This window comes from Aureococcus anophagefferens, assembly GCF_000186865.1.
Source record: "Aureococcus anophagefferens unplaced genomic scaffold AURANscaffold_5, whole genome shotgun sequence".
In the NCBI taxonomy this organism is placed as follows: Eukaryota; class Pelagophyceae; order Pelagomonadales; family Pelagomonadaceae; genus Aureococcus; species Aureococcus anophagefferens.
In genome coordinates this window covers 1,696,147-1,712,580 of record NW_008705565.1, presented here as the reverse complement: position 1 = coordinate 1,712,580, position 16,434 = coordinate 1,696,147, and the positions used below count along the sequence as shown (strand labels likewise).

Genomic DNA, 16,434 nt, shown 5'->3' with positions numbered 1-16,434 from the left:
GTTGATCTCGGCGAAGAGCGCGTGCACGTCGCCGTCGGCGAGCGGGCCGTAGACCTCCACCACGATCTCCGCGAGGCGCGGCGGCAGGCCCGCGTCCGACGCCGCCAACAGCCAGGCCGCGCCGAGGCGGTGCTGGCCGTCGACGACGGCCGCGACGTCGTCGCCGACGGTCTCGACGACGGAGATCGCGCCGGGCCAGCCCGCGGGCGAGCTCGACTTCGCCTTGGCGATCTCCGCCGCGCGGTCCTCGCGGAACGCGCGCTGCTTCTCCCAGAGCCGCGTGCCCGTCCAGAGCGTCCGCGGGTCCGCGCGGTAGAGCCGCTTGCCGCCGAACGACGCGAGCAATTCGCCGAAGACCGCGTGCGTCTCCTTCTCCGCCGCGTCGCCGTCGAGGAGCGCCGCCGACGCGTCGCGCACCAGCGCGGCGGCGGCCTTGGCCTCGTCGCCCCGCGCGCCCCGCGGCGTCTCGCGGAGGTCCGCGATTTTGGCGTCGCCCGCGGCGGATCGGAGCTCGTCGCGCACGGACTCGAGCTCCGCGCGGACCGCGCGGACCTGCGCCCGCTGCGCGTCCGCCTCCTCGCGCGTCTGCCGCAGCTTTGCTTCGAGGTCCTTCTTCTCGGCGACGTTTTTTCGGGCGGCGGCGGCCTCGGCGGCCGCGGCGGAGGTCGTGGCGGCGTCGACGACGGCCTTGCTCTGTGCGGCCTGCAACGCTTGCTCGTGGACCGCGGCGAGCTGCTGCGACGTGCGCAGCTCCTCCGTGAGCTTCCTCACGGCGGTCTTCGCGACCTGGAGCTCGCTGCTCGACGCGGCGCCCATTGTGCTTGAAACTGAGGGCAAACTGGCGCGTTGAAGAGCTTGTTGAAGAGGGCTTTGAAGGCGCGCGTGAAGCCGATGACTGCCTCGTCCATGAGCGCCACGCCCTCAGCGGCGACGGTGGCGACGTGTTGGTTGTCGCGGAGTCGAAGCCGCGGATATCGTAGCCGAGCGCGGCGACTGGGAGCCTCTCGAAACTGGAGGGTAACTTACTAAGTTAGAGCACGTGTAAAGAAATATTTGACGCCACCCCCATTTAACGCGGCGACGTGACTCTGCTTGCATTCTTGGATCAGCGTTGACGCAGCCGCAGCGTCGATGCAGTCGCCGCGCGTCCATACCGGGCCCGTTCTGGACCATTTCCTCGTCATCGTCGACGTTCGAGCACGCGCCCTTCGACCTCGCAGCCGTCGGCTGCGTCGGGGAGGTGGCCAGCGCGACTCAACTCCCCGGCGCGATTCGCAGCGTCAGGAGCGTGCGCGACACGAGCGTGCGCGACATGCAGCTGACGACGAACAGCCACAACGGTGGGAGACGAGGCTACGCGGACTCGCGCGCGTGCGCGCAGCGGCGCAGCGGCCACTGCGTGGGACCGTGCGTGGCGGCCACGCAGGCCGGCCGTGCTGAGACAGCTCCGATTCGTCGAACGGACGCTGCAGCCATGGCGCGGCGCGCGCCGCTGCTTCTCGGCGTGTTCGGCAGGCCGACGCTGAACTCCTCTCGTCTTGTTGCCCTGCTCTCCTTGCGATGGTCTCGCTCTCCGTGCCAGCGCTCTCGACGCTCGTCGCAGCCGCCGCGCTGCTCGTCGCCAATGCGGAAGAAATCACAACCTTACCCGGCGTCACGGGCGGCATCCCGTTCAAGATGCACAGCGGCTACGTCGACGTCACGGACGACAGCGACGGCTCGCGCCAGCTCTTTTTCTGGTTCGTCGAGTCCGAGTACAACCCGTCGACGGCACCCGTGCTGCTCTGGACCAACGGCGGGCCCGGCTGCAGCGGCCTCGGCGGCTTCATCAGCGAGATGGGCCCCTTCGTGCCCCACGCGGACGGGACGCTCGGCCGCCGCGACTACGCGTGGAACAAGCTCGCGAACATGCTCTTCATCGAGCAGCCCGCGGGCGTCGGCTTCTCGACGGGCGCCATGGACTACTACGACGACGGCATGGTCGCGAGGGACAACGCGAACTTCGTCGCGCGCTGGCGCCAGCGCTTCCCGGACTTTGCGGGCCGGACGCTCTACCTCACGTCCGAGTCCTACGGCGGCCACTACCTGCCGACGCTGGCCTTGGAGCTCGTGAAGCGCGGCACGCCGAACTTCGGGGGCTTCGCCGTGGGCAACCCGCTCACGTGGATGCCCTACCGCGACTACGGCCAGTGGGGCACCTGGGCCGCGCACCAGCTCCTGCCCCTGCCGCTCTGGGAGAGCTACCTGGAAAACGCCTGCGCGCCGCCGCGTCTCGACGCGCGCGCGCGTTCCGGACTCTGTTTCCGCAGGCGACGTCGACTGCCCGCCCGAGGACCCGCACTGCGAGCCGAACGCGACGTGCGTCGAGCTGGAAGACACGTTCTCGACGCTCGTCGAGGCCGCGGATCCCTACGCGCTCGACTTTCCCACGTGCCTCGACGGCGCGAGGGCCGCGGGCCGCCGGGAACGCCACGCGCTGCTCTCCGCGGTGTCGTCGGCGCCGCTCAAGGCCTACGAGCCCTGCGCCTCGGACTACGGCGCGGCCTACCTCAACGACCCGAAAGTCCGCGCGGCCATCCACGTGTCTTCGAACGCGACGTGGGGCGAGTGCTCGGACGCGGTGTCCGCGGCCTACAACTTCACGGACGCGGCCCGGCCCATGATGCCCGTCTACGACGAGATCTACGCGCGCGCGCCGCACCTCAAGGTCCTCGTCTACAGCGGCGACGACGACTCCATCTGCGCGACGATGGGCAGCCAGAAGTGGATCTGGTCCCTCGGCCGCGAGGTGCTCGACGAGTGGGCGCCGCGGCTCCTCGACGGCCAGCTCGCGGGCTACACCGTCAAGTTCGAGGGTCTGACCTTCGAGACGATCCACGGCGCGGGCCACATGTGCCCGGCGACGCAGCCCGCGCGCACCTTCGACGTGCTGCGCGCGTTCCTCGCGTCCTGAGGTTTGGGTGCTGTTCTCCATTTTACGAGCGCGTTCGCGCGAAAATGGGCCTCTGGCCTCGGGCCGCGCTGGGGCGGACGGGCGGGCGGGCGCTCTTGCTTGGTGCTTGCTGCCGCGCTTAGCGGTTCCAGCACTTCATCTTGCGGACGTTGGAGTAGACCCACGGCGTGGCGCCGTCCGGGTCGGAGGACGTCTTGACGCGGACCTTGGCCTTGGTGTTGCACGGGGCCATGATGATCTGGTAGAAGCGCTCGTCCTTCTCGTCGAAGTAGACGCGCGCCTCGTCGACGCGCTTCCACGTCTCGTCGGCCTGCGTCTGGAACTCGACGACGAACTGCGACGCGTCGCCGTCCTCGTAGGTCCAGGACGCGACGGCGAACTTGCCGACCTTGCGGTGCATCGTCAGCTTCACGTCCTTGACGGGCGGGAACGGCTTGAGCGTCGGCTTCGGCGTCGGGTTCGGCGTCGGCTTCAGCGTGGGGCGCGACGTGGGCTTGGGCGTGGGCTTCTCCGTGGGGCGCGACGTGGGCTTGGGCGTGGGCTTCTCCGTGGGGCGCGACGTGGGCTTGGGCGTCTTCTTGGTCGGCATCGGGCTCGGCGCCGCGGTCGGCTCGAGCCAGTCGTCGTCGAAATCGTACGAGTACGAATAGGAGTACGCCGAGTCGTCGTCGTCGTCGTCGTCGTGCTGCCACTCGTCGTCGTCGCAGATCCACGTGCACAGGTCGCCGCCGTGGTAGGCCTCGCAGCGGTCCTGCGTCTGGAGGAAGCCGTCGAACCACTGGTGCTGGCACTCGCCCGAGGGGTCGACGCAGCAGGGCTTCTCGTTGCCCGGCGTCGGCTTGGCCGTCGGCTTGCGCGGCTCGTCGTCGATGGGGGTCGGCTTGGCCGTCGGCTTGCGCGGCTCGTCGTCGATGGGCGTCGGCTTGGCCGTCGGCTTGCGCGGCTCGTCGTCGTCGCAGATCCAGTCGCAGAGCCCGTCGTGGAAGGCCTCGCACTTGTCCTGCGTCTGCAGCTGGCCGTTCCACCACATGTGCTGGCACTCGCCCGTGGGGTCGACGCAGCAGGGCTTCTCGTTGCCCGGCGTCGGCTTGGCCGTCGGCTTGCGCGGCTCGTCGTCGATGGGGGTCGGCTTGGCCGTCGGCTTGCGCGGCTCGTCGTCGATGGGGGTCGGCTTGGCCGTCGGCTTGCGCGGCTCGTCGTCGTCGCAGATCCACTCGCAGAGCCCGTCGTGGAAGGCCTCGCACTTGTCCTGCGTCTGGAGATGGCCGTTCCACCACATGTGCTCGCACTCGCCCGACCGGTCGACGCAGCAGGGCTTGTCGTTGCCCGGCGTCGGCTTGGCCGTCGGCTTGCGCGTCTCCACGGGCGGCTCGTCCGCCGACTCGTGGACGCACTCCATGAAGTGGGCGGCGTCGACCATGCCCGCGCCGAGCTTGCCCGCGTAGGCGCCGTTGTCGGGATCGATGTCCATGGCCGTCGTGTAGAGGCAGTCGAGGAGCACGTCGTTCGCGATGGTGGGGCTGAAAGACTTGCCGAGCGCGAGGACGCCGGCGATGTGGGGGCAGGCCATGGACGTGCCGGACGCGTAGCCGTAGGACGTGCCCATCATCGTTGAGTACACGCTCACGCCGGGCGCGGAGATCTCGATCCAGTCGCCGTAGTTGGAGAACGACGCGCGGACGCCGTTGTCCTCGACCGCGGAGACGGCGACCGTGCCGGAGTAGAAACCGGGGTAGTAGTCGCTTTCGCTGTTGCTGTTGCCCGCGGCGAAGACGACGATGCCGTTCACGGCGTTGTAGTAGTCGATGGCGTCGAGAATCGACTGAGCGACGTAGCCGGGGGAAGTGTAACCTAGGATTGAATGCGTCGGTGATTGATCACCCGGTCAAAGTCTCTCGAAAATAACGTCACGGACGCCGCGTGGCACCCCACGAGTTCGACGAGATCTGCGCGCCCATGTCCGCGCCGTAGAGGAGGGCCTCGGCGAAGCCGCCGGTGGCCGTCTTGCCGAAGCCGACCGAGATCATGAGCTTGGCGCCGGAGTTGGCGGAGCCGTCGCCACCCGCGACGCCCGCGACGCCGACGCCGTTGTTCGAGTCGGCGGCGATCGTGCCGCCGCAGTGGGAGCCGTGCCAGTGGTTGCCGAGCAGGTCCGTGCCCGTGTCGTCGGCGTGGTTGTAGCCGTGGCAGTCGTCGACGTAGCCGTTGTTGTCGTCGTCGATGCCGTTGCCGCAGATCTCGCCGGGGTTCTTCCAGATGTTCATCTGGAGGTCCGGGTGGGACATGTCGATGCCCGTGTCGAGGACCTGGACGACGACGTCGGCCGAGCCCGTGGAATAGTCCCACGCTTGTTCCAGCATGATGGCCGGGTAGTGATCCTGAGTTGAGAGCGAGGGGTCGTTGGGCGTCCAGAGGAGCTCCTCGTTGTACTCGGGCTCGACGAGCGCGACGCCCTGCTGGTCGTCGCTGTCGAGGAACTTCATGAGCGCCTCGAAGGTCTCCTTGGACGCGGCCGCGCCCTTGCCGCACTCGACTTGGTAGTGCAGGTCGAGGCCCGCGGCCTTGTGGCCGCGCTCGAACTTGCCCGCGTCGCGGAAGACGCGGGTGGGGGCGGCGTCGCACTCGAGGATCGTGGCGACCTTGTCGGCGACGGCCGCCGCGTCGTCGCGGTGGTCGTCGTCGATCTTGAAGAGCACGCGGCTCGAGAGCTTGCCCTCCTCGGCGTCCTCGGCGATCTTGGCGACGTCGAGGCGGTCGGCGAGGCGGCGGTTGCCGCTGAGGGTCTTGGCGTCGCCGGAGAGCAGGGCGAGCGCGAGGAGAGCGGACTGAAGTTTGGAGGCCATCTTGTTGAGAGGTGTTGCTTGAGTGTGTGTGTGTACGGGTGAGAGAGGTGGTGCGCGAACGCTTGCTGGGTGGCGTCGAGATCGCCTTGTGGGTAGAGCCTAAATTTCGACGAATGAGCCCGCGTCGTGGCACAGCGGGCCGGAGAAGGGCGGGAGGAAGGCAGGGGGAGGCGGAGAAGCGCGGAGAAGCGCGGAGGGCCGCGCGCGCGCGCGGCGCGTCCGACTCACTTGGAGGCTCTGCTTTGACTTTTGAGGAATGAGGAACCGGTTCCCGGAAAATCGAGTTCAAGCTACCTCAACATGCAGTGGCGCGCACCGGTCTGGACGTTTGCAAGGCGGGGGCCTGCGCCCGACCACTTAGTCTGTGCTATCTTTACAGTGTCGCGGCCCCTCGGCGTGGTTCGGGGGCCGGGCGTGGGTCGTGGGTGCCGCCTTGCCCGTCCGTCTGGAGACGGACGGGTCTGGCGGGTCGACTCCGGCTGCTTGCTTGCGCGGGGAGGGCGGCTTACCAGTCCCAGCACTTCATCTTCTTGATGTCGCTCTCCTTGGGCTCGGACGCGATCGCGCCGTCGTCAATAGACGCGCGGGCACGCGCGGTCCTCGGGCCCGGCACCGCGCGCCCAGCCGGCTCTCGTGTGACGCTAGCGCTCGCAGGTTCTAGCAGGCTTTAGCCGTGCGCGCGTTGCCCGGGCCCCAACTCTAATAGTCCATCTCGCCGTCCGAGTCGCCGTCCGAGGGGAGATACTCGTCGATCTCGCGCTGGTCGCGTCCGGTGATCCAGCGGACGCCGTCGCGGCAGGTCGCCAGCGTGCCGCGTGCGCCCGAGGGCGAGACACCCACAGTGAACTCATCAATGGTGTTGCTGCAATTCAATTCGCCGAAGAGATGAGCGAGCTTGCCCATCGCGGTCTGGAGGTCCTTCAGGCGCGGAAACGGGTCTTCCTTTGGGCAGAAGTCGTCGAAGAGAAACGCGAGGTGCGCGATCGCGGTCTTCGAGATGACCAGGCGGAGCCACATGCGCTCGAAGCGCTGGCGCGCGACGAGGCTACGGAGAAGGTGCGAATCGGCGGCAGTGTCGTCGAGCAAACGCATCAAAGGCCAGGGGACGCCGAGCGGCTCGAGCACCAAACGCACCGGCGATCCCCGAAGCAGCTCCCACTCGGCGTCCGACTTATGGTCCTCGTCCCACTCGTCGTAGTCGGGGTACCTCAGTTTAAGATCCGCGAAAAGCACATCATTCAAAGCTACGAGCTCGACAAAGACCATTCGCATGAACTCGCGGAACGACTTGGCCGGCTGAAGATTTCCGTGAATGTTCATCACGCGTAGCTCTAGATCGTCGTCGTGCTGCTCGGCCATTAGAGTGCCCTTGACTCTGAACGGCAGCCGCGCGTGTTGCGCCGGGGTGACGCGAGACCGGCTTTGCCGGGAAGCGATCACCCGGTCGACCAATTGTCGCGTCGACATGGGAGCGTCGGGCACTGGCGAGGCGCTCATTGAGCCCGTGGCTTGGTCACTCGCGGACCGGAGGCGGAGACGCAGCCAAAGCGTGGGCGGGGGTGCCTGCATGCGCGACGACGCGCGCGCTCTCGGAGATCGGTGCGAGGTCTCACGACTTGGCCAGGCGGGCGCTCCGGCCGGACTCCGGCCGGCGCTCTGGCGCTATAGCTCTAGGCACAAGTCCGCACGACAGACCTCTCGAGTTGCTTGGGGGCGTCTTACTTCCGCAGGCGTTCGTATCTTGGGGGGGAGGGGGAACGCGGGCGCTACTCGCGGCACTTCATCTTGAAGATGTCGGAGTAGGCCGGGGCGGAGTCGCCGTGATCGACGGCCGTCACGCGGACGCGGCCCTTGGTGAGGCACGGCGCGTGGATCGGCTGGTAGAAGCGGCCGTCGACCTCGCTGACGTAGGAGCGGCCCTTGTCCACGCGGGTCCAGGTCTCGTCGTGGTTCGTCTGGTACTCGACGACGAACTTGCGGCCGTCGCCCGACGCCGTCGCCGCGTGCGACCAGCTCGCGAGGGCCTGGTCGCCGGCCTTGCGGTGCATCTTGACCTTGAGGTCCTCGGGCTTCGGCGGCGGCTCGTCGGGCTCGACGGACGGCGGCGGCGTCGGCCGCGGCGTCGGCCGGGGGTCGGCGCCCTCGCCGACGCACGCGACGAAGGCCTCCGCGTCGACGAGGCCCGCGCCGAGCTTGCCCGCGTAGGCGCCGTTGCTGCCGTCGACGTCCTTCGCCGTCTCGTACATGCACGCGAGGAGCTCGTCCTTGGTCGCGTCCGGCGCGACGCTGAGGCCGAGCGCGAGCACGCCCGCGACGTGCGGGCAGGCCATGGACGTGCCCGATGCGTAGCCGTAGGCCGTGCCGAGCTGCGTCGAGTAGACGCTGACGCCCGGCGCGGAGATCTCGATCCAGTCGCCGTAGTTGGAGAACGACGCGCGGACGCCCGCGTCCGTGACCGCCGCGACGGCGATGGTGCCGTCGTAGTACCTACGTCGACGCGCGCTCGTCGCGCGCTCTCGCGAAAAGGCGTCGGACGCGGGATCGCGAACGCCGGGTAGTAGTCCGAGGCCGAGTTCTGGTTGCCCGCGGCGAAGACGACGATGCCGTTCTTCGCGTTGTAGTAGTCGATGGCGTCCTTGATGGACTGCGCGATGTAGCCCGGGCCCGTGTAGCCTACCAAGCACGTCGGTAACAATATTTGATCGTTTTCGCGGTCAAAATCTCTCGAAAATCGTCGCGGACGCCGCGTGTCACCCCAGGAGTTCGACGAAATCTGCGCGCCCATGTCCGCGCCGTACGTGAGCGCCTCGCCGAAGCCCTTGACCGCCGTGTCCCCGAAGCCGACCGAGATCATGAGCTTGACGCCCGAGTTCTCGGACCCGTCGCCGCCGGCGACGCCGGCGACGCCGACGCCGTTGTTCGAGTCGGCCGCGATCGTGCCGCCGCAGTGGCTGCCGTGCCAGTTGCTGCTCACGAGGTCCGTGCCCGTGTCGTCGGCGTGGTTGTAGCCGTGGCAGTCGTCGACGTAGCCGTTGTTGTCGTCGTCGACGCCGTTGCCGCAGATCTCGCCCTCGTTGCGCCAGATGTTCATCTTGAGGTCGGGGTGCGACATGTCGATGCCCGTGTCGAGGACCTGGACGACGACGTCGGCGGAGCCCTTGGTGACGTCCCAGGCCTCGAAGAGGCGGATGGCATCGTAGTGGTCCTGCGTGTTGAGCTTCGGGTCGTCGGGCGTCCAAAGGAGCGACTCGTCCATCTCCGGCTCGATGAAGAAGACGCCGTCGTGGTCGTCGGAGTCGAGGTACTGCATGAGGTGCGCGAACATCTCCTTGGAGGCCGCGGTCTTGTCGTCGGACGAGCCGCCGCACTCGACCTGGTACCAGCGGTCCAGGCCGGCCTGCTTGTGGGCGGCCTCGAACTTGCCGGCGGACCGGAAGATGCGCTCGGGGGACGAGCCGCAGTCGAGGATGGACGAGACCTTCGCGGCCACGCCCGCCGCGTCGTCGGACGACTCGAGCTGGAAGAGCACGCGGGAGCCGAGCAGGCCTTCGTCCGCGTCTTCGGCCAGCTTGGGCAGGTCCAGCTGCTCCGCGAGACGCCGGCGGCGGGCCGCGGAGACGGTTGTGAGAAGGAGGGAGATGAGTGAAACCTTCATGACGAAGGGGGCGACCGTCGGGACGGTCGCTTGCTTTTTGGCGTTGAAGGCCTTGCGGTTGTCGACTTCGCTCGACCTGCGGGGTAGGGGCGTTCGGGGAGCGGGCGTCGTCGGGTCGACGCGCGATCGAACGAAAGAATTGATAAACGACGTTCTCGGAGAGGGCCGATGGGCTCGCCGGTGCCCGGGCGCCCCCCGCTAGCCCCACGAACGCCACCGGAACACGACGGACCGCGGGGCTCGCCGCATCTGACGAACTGACGAAGCGCAGTTCTTCGCCGGCGAAATCGTCGATTCTTCGGGAGTTCTAGGCCACATTGCCCCGTTTTTTTTTCAGGGCTTGAACCCAGGGGTGCCACCGATCGAACGCCCACACGAACGAACCCCCCGAACCCCCTGACAGCCTGAAATCAATCAAAGACGCGGGACCATCACCTCGATGCCGGGATGGCCAGGATTGCGTGAGAGAGAGAGAGAGTCGATTTTGGCCGGGGTCGCTCGACCGCTGAAAAGAGATTACTCCCCCCCACCCGCCAACGGCGGGCTCGGCGCCCGGGACGGCGTCCGCGACGCGGCGTCCCGTTCCTGCTCCTGGGCCAGGAGGATCTGGGCCGCGACCGCGCGCGCGGCCACGTCCGCGCGGGACTGCTCCGCCATGCGCGCCAGCAGATCCGCGACCATGTGGTGGCTGCGGAGGTAGTAGGTCGCCTGGCTCAGCTTGATGCCGACGATGCAGGAGAAGGTGAGCAGGGGCAGGTCGAGGCCCGGGTGGCTGTCGTCCGCGGCCGCGGCCGCGGCCGCGGCGATGGACTCCATGTCCGGCGGCGGCGGCGGCAGCGCGGGCGCCGCGGACGCGGACGACGGCGAGCCTACGAGGTGCGAAGATGTTTCGTCATCGCCGAAATCTCTCGAAATGCGTGTTTCGAGGCGCGCGGCCTCGAGGCGGTGCGGGGGCAGGCGCGGGGGCAGGGGGGACGCCGAATGCTCGCTCGGCTCGACGACCTTGACGTCCGGCACCAAATCGTCGTCGGACTCCTCGCCGACGCGGTCGAGGGCCGGCGCGGCCGCGCGCGGCCGCGGCCGCGGGATCGCGTCGATCGCGCGCGCCGTCGCGCGCGAGAAGCCGAGGAGGTTCTTCTCGACGGCCTCGCGCGTCGCGACGCGCCTGGGCAGGAAAAGAGAGATTCAACGTCGCTTCAACGTGAGTGTTTCCCGAAAAAGCATCTACGCTTCGAGAGCGCTCCGAGAGATGATCGCTCGTCCAAAAATCAGCCGAAACGAGTGGGAAACGGCCGAGATCGGAGCCTTTGAAGTTGGGAATTTCGCTCTCTTTTGCTGCCCTGCTCCGCGCGCGGCCTTGTCGAACTCGCGGCGCTGCTGCTCCGTCGCGGCGCCGCGCGACGCGTAGGAGATGTAGAGCGGCGTCGCGCCCGGCGGCGGCGGCGTCGCGGACCGCGCGGCGGCCCGCAGCCGCGTCGACGACACGACCTCGCGGCGCGCGAGCGGGTCGTCGTCGGCCTTGGACAGCTTCTGGTTGAGGGCGTCCCAGACGGTAGAGTGCCACTGGGCGGGCGGCGGCGGCGGCGGCGGCGGCGGCGCGAGCATGGACGCCTGGATGGCCGCGAACGACGCGCGCGGCGCGCCCGACCGCGGCGGGCCCGGGTCCGTGAGGTAGGACCCGGGGGGCGGCCGGGGCCCGCCGGTCCAGGCCGGGTCCGCCGCGGGGCGCTTCGCCTTGGCGGCGCTCGGCGACGCGAGGGGCTGCTTGTTCGCGGGGCTCCGCAGCTCCTCGCGGTGCGCGGCCGTCACGGCCGCCGCGGCGGACTCGAGGCTGTCGGCCTTCTCCGGCGCGGGGAAGCGCAGCGCCCGCGACAGGGCGAGCGCGTTGGCGTGGAGCGCGCGCGTGAGCATGGCCGCGTTCGACCTACGACGCACGGCGATAACGATGTTTCGTCGTGAAACCTCTAAAAAAACCGTCACGACCACAGGACACTGCGTTCGACATCTTCTTCTCCGGCGCGGGCGGCGACGGCGTCCGCGCGGGCCGCTCCGGCGGCGCGGCGGGCGCGGCGTCGTCGTCGTCGTCCATGCCCGGCGGCGCCGAGCTGCTCCGCGCCTTGCGCCGCGCGGGCGTCGCGGGCTGGCTCCGGCGGACGACGTCGCCGTCGTCGGCCGCGCGCCGCGCGCCGTCCGGCCCCGCGACGGAGTCGCTCAGCGCCCGCCGCCCCTCGAGCGGCTCGCCCTCGTGGCGCAGGTCGTCGGGCTTCGCCTCGTTCAACGCCGTGAGCACGTCGGGCGCGTCGCCGCCGTGCAGGTCCTCGAACTCCGCCAAAAACGTCGACCGCTCCGCGCGCTGCGCGCCCGGCCGCGGCGTCCGCCCGCCGACGAGGGCCCAGCAGGCCGACGCCGTCGTCGGCAGGTCCACGCGGCTCCAGTCGCGGCCGTAGCGCCGGCGCATGGCCTGGAAGAGCATGGCCGACGGCGGGAAGTCGCGCCGCGGGTTGAAGTTCTGCTTCGCGGCGAGATCCGCGCGGCGCATCGTGTCCTGGAGCGCCGGCGGCGCCTCGCCCTCGGGCCGCCGCCCTTTCGGCGCGCGGGGCTGGAGCTCGCGGCCCTTCAGCACGCGCGCGAACTGCTCGAGCACGGCCTCGTCCTGCGCGGACTCGCGGTCCAAAGCGTGCAGGTTGCCGCCGGACGAGCTCCGCGGGGGCCGCGCGGCCGCCGCGCCGTCCTCGAGGCCGTCGCTCGACGCGCGCGCGCGCCGCGGCGACGGCCGGCTCGCCGGCGGCGCGCCCGCCGGCGGCGTCGACGGCCGCAGGTCCACGTGCGACTTGCCGTCGAAGACGCCGCGCGGCGCCGACGCGAGGCCCTCGAGCGTCTCCGAGACGGCGCGCCGGGGGCTCTCGGACCGGCTCCGGGCCTCGCCGCCCCGCGGGCTCGACGACCCGGAGCGCGACGCCCGCGGGCTCGGCGACGAGTCGCGGCTCCGCGCGCGCCGCGCCGGCAGCGTCAGCGGCAGCGACCCCGCGATCTCCTCCTCCTCCTCGTCGTCGTCGTCCAGATCCTCGCCGGCGTTGAGCTTGGCGACGCGCGCGCAGAACTCGTCGAGGTCGAAGGGCGGCGGCGCCATGGACTCGAAGATCTCCTCGTCGACGAGGCCGTTGCCCGACGCCACCACTAAGACGTAGTCCACGGGCCGCACGTAGGCCCGCGGCCGCGACGTCGCCGCCGTCGGCGCCGTCGGCGCCGTGTCGTCGTCGTCGTTGGCCAGGCGCAGCGACCGGTGCGCCGCGCCCGGCGACTCCGGCGACTCCGCGGCGGGCGCCGCGTCGTCGTCCGGCGGCGCGGGCGACGCGGGCTCCGACGGGAACGCCGCGGGCGCCCGCGAGTCCTCGTCCCGCAGGCGCCGGAGCGCGAGGTCCAGGACGTTGGGCACGCTCAGGCGCATGGGCCGCACCTCGATGAACTTGTCGCCCGAGAAGACCGACAGGGGCACGTGCTTCGCGAGCTCGCCGAGCGCGACCTGGAGCTGGCGCGCCTGCCAGGCGCCGTGGTTGAGGTCGCAGTCCCGGTAGTGCCAGGCGAGGCCGCTCTCCTTCTTCTCGACGACGGAGCCCGGCGTCCGCTCCGTGTAGTACTCGATGAGCGGCGCCGCGTCGTCGGCCCACGACATGTCGAGGTCGAAGTCGCTGACCTGCATCTCGAAGGGCTCGTCGCCGCGCCAGCGCACGCTCAGGCCCTCCTCGGCGGCGAGGGCGAGGTTCACGTGCTTCTCGGCGATGGGCGCGAAGATGCGGCTCAGCGCGTCGGCCGTCCGCGCGCTCAGCACGACGACTAAACGGTTGCAGTCGTCGCGGCAGAGCGCGGCGATGTGGTCCAAGGTCCGCTCGCCGACGTCGATGAGCTCCGACAGCGCCGTGGGCTTCGCCAGGACGCCCTCGAGCTCGAAGACCACGAGGCGCCGCGACGTCTTCGCGTAGGGCTGCAGCAGCTGGGGCACCGTGAGCTCGCGGCACAGCGTGCGGCTCGCCTTGGTCTCGGACGCCTCCGTCAATTGATCGAGGAACCGCTTCGCCCAGGACCGCGCGGTGAACGTCGACACGTACTGGAGCATGTGCTCGTGCGCGCGTCTCCGCTCGACGCCGCGCGCGCGGAGCGACCGGCTCCGCATGGGCGCGTCGCCGCGCGACGTCGCCGCCGCGGGCTCGCGCTCGTCGTCCGTCGTGTCGTCGAGCTCGTCGGCGGAGGAGTCGTCGTCGGACGCCTCGCTGTCGGGCCCGTCCTTCTCGTCGTCGTCGTCGTCGTCGTCGTCGTCGTCGTCGTCGTCGTCGGCCTTGCGGTTCCGCCGGCTCGCCTTGGCGTCGCGCGCGTTGCCCTTGCGCGCGCGGCAAAATAAGCGGTAGAGCAGCGTCGACAGGCGCGCCGTGTCCCAGGGGTTCACGAGCACCGCGCCGCCGAGCGACCGCGCGCACCCCGCGAACTCCGAGAGGAGCACCGCGCCGATCTTCTCGTGGGCCTCGCGCGCGACGAGGTACTCGAAGGGCACGACGTTCATGCCGTCGCGGATGGGCGTGATGACGAGCACGTCGGCGAGGGAGAAGAGCGCCGCGAGCGTCGCCTCGCCGGGCATCGCGCGCGCGTCGGCCGCGAAGTACTGCACGGGCCCCTCGAAGTCGAGCGTCGCGTACTGCGAGTTGATGCGCGACACCATGGCGTGGAGCTGGCGCTCGAGCGTGCTGAACAAAGCCCGCGACTGGAGCGCCTTGGCGGAGAAGGAGTTGTCCGCGAGCTGGAGCTGGCGGCCGCCCTTGTCCTCGCGCGCCTTCGCGTCGCTCGGCTTCCGGCTACCGGGCTCGCCCATCCCAAAGGGCTTCGCGTGGACGTTCCCAAAGGCCGGCCCCTGCTCCGCGTCCTGCGTCGCCGCGCCGCCGCGCCCCAGCACGACCTGGACGAAGACGAGCTCGTCCGCGAGCTCCGGGTGGCGCTGGAAGAGCTCCTCGAAGGCCAGCAGCTTGTGCACGAGGCCCTTCGTCGGGTCCAGCGTGTCGACGCCCAGGAACAGCGTCCGCCCCGCGAGCTGGCTCTCGAGGCGCTGGATGGCGGCCAGCGTCGGCGCCGCCGTGGACCGCGCGACGACGGACGACGGCTCGATGCCCACGGGGCAGACGCAGACGCGCGTCTGGTGGCCGTCGTGCTCGATGCGGTCCGGCGACGTCTCGATGCCCAGCACCATCTCGCAGGAGCTCAGGAAGTGGCGCGCGTAGTCGTAGGTCTGGAACCCCAATAGATCCGCCGCGAGCAGCCCGTGGAGCACCTCCTCGCGGAACGGCAGCGTCCGGTACAGCTCCGACGACGGGAACGGCACGTGCAGGAAGAAGCCGAGCTTCGCGTGGGGGCTCAGCGCGCGGAGCATGGACGGCAGGAGCATGAAGTGGTAGTCCTGGATCCAGATCAAATCGCCGTCTGCGGCGACGTCGCGCACGGCGTCCGCGAACGCCTGGTTCACGGACACGTACGCGGACCAGAGCTGCGCCTCGCCGTCGTCGCCCCAGGTCTCGTCCGGGCTCAGGCACCGGCCCGCGACGGGCGGCTGGCGCGCGCGCATGACCGTGTCCTCCGTCGTCGGCGGCGAGCTGTGGAAGAGGGGCCAGAGCACGCGCTTGCAGAAGCCGTCGTAGAAGAGCCGCTCGCGCTTCGGGTCGAGGAACACGGGCGCGTACTTGCGCTCGCGGAGGAGCCGCTCGCGGATCTCGCGCTGCTCGCCGACGCTCACCTGGGCGTTGATGGGCGACCCGACCCAGACGACCTCGCGGCCGCTCTGGCTCACCTGGCGGAAGTTGCTCAGCGCCTGGTCCATCGTGTCCGGCGTCCGCTTCCGCTTCGTCGGCCCGATGGGCGCGTCGCGCGGCAGGCGCCGCGTGACGAGGATGACCCGCGGGCCGTCGTGCTTGTCCGTGGAACCGGCGGCGTCCTGCGTGCGCCGCTCGCGCAGCTCCTCGAGCTGAGAGTAGAGCGTCGTGATCCGGTCGAGGATCTCCTCCTCCGTCTTCTCCTTGAGGGGCGGAGCTGCGGACATGATGTATGTGTTTGTCTAAACTTAGGCGCCAGGTGCGTGTGTCTTTGTCTAGGGCGCCAGGTGCGTGTGTCTAGGGCTCTCGCAAGGGGTCGCCAGGTGCGTGTGTCTTTGTCTAGGGCGCGCGCATCAGGGCGCCTGAGCCATGGACCATCGTCTCCTGATCTCTTGTCCGGGACCGCAGAGCACGATGGATCGGTGAAGGAGCGTCGCAATGAGACGTTTCCTCACGCTGCTAACATCAGCCACAGCCCTCCAGCAGGCCTGGCGCGTCGGCGAGGAGGTGCTGGGCCCGCGGCGCGTCGCGCGCGCCCTCGAGGTGCGGCGCGCGGGCGAGGCGCGGCGCTGCGCGGCCCTCGAGGCGGAGCACGCGCGCCTCAGCGACGCCATCGCCAAGGTCCTGAAGCACCGGCGGCGCATCCACACGTCGGCCGCGGAGCTCGCGACGATGAAGAAGGCGAAGCTGCTCATCAGCGACGAGCTCGCGGCGGCGGCGCACAACGCGCGGCGGTCGCGGGACGCGCGCGTGCTCGGCGCGGGCGCCTGCGGCGAGGTCTACGCGGCGTCGCACGCCGAGAGCGGCCGCGCCGCCGCCGCCAAGGTCGCGCGCGCGCCGCGGGCGCGGCGGATGCTGCGGCGCGAGTTCGAGCGGCTGCGGGCCGCGCGCGTCGCGTGCGGGCCCGGCGTCGTCGAGCCCCTCGCGTTCCTCGACCGCGACGACCGCGCGTGCCTCGTCCTGGCGCGCCTCGGGCCGAGCGTCGACGACCTGTTCTGGGCGACGACCTGCGGCACGGGCTTCTCCGGCGGGACCGTCCTACGGGTGGCGGCGCCGCTCGTCGCCGCGGTCGCCGACCTGAGCGCCGCGGGCCTCGTGCACCGGGACTTGAAGCCGGCGAACGTCCTCGTCGAC

At 70.2% G+C, this 16,434-nt stretch overlaps 3 protein-coding genes across 3 annotated transcripts; 2 read left to right on the top strand and 1 right to left on the bottom strand.

Annotated features, from left to right (window-relative positions):
* Positions 1 to 1,560: 1,560 nt before the first annotated feature.
* catA (hypothetical protein) lies at positions 1,561 to 2,369 on the top strand (the record flags this gene model as incomplete). Its single annotated transcript, XM_009036946.1, has 1 exon — positions 1,561 to 2,369. A coding segment is annotated over one exon (807 nt), but the record flags the coding sequence as incomplete, so codon positions are not given.
* A 140-nt stretch (positions 2,370 to 2,509) lies between these two features.
* On the top strand, positions 2,510 to 2,953 carry AURANDRAFT_22865 (hypothetical protein; the record flags this gene model as incomplete). Its single annotated transcript, XM_009036947.1, has 1 exon — positions 2,510 to 2,953. A coding segment is annotated over one exon (444 nt), but the record flags the coding sequence as incomplete, so codon positions are not given.
* Positions 2,954 to 12,851: 9,898 nt separating this feature from the next.
* Positions 12,852 to 15,308, bottom strand: AURANDRAFT_22806 (hypothetical protein; the record flags this gene model as incomplete). The annotated part of the gene is made up of 4 exons (XM_009036706.1): positions 12,852 to 13,614; positions 13,867 to 14,171; positions 14,334 to 14,984; positions 15,060 to 15,308. Coding segments are annotated over 4 exons (1,968 nt in total), but the record flags the coding sequence as incomplete, so codon positions are not given.
* Positions 15,309 to 16,434: the final 1,126 nt, after the last annotated feature.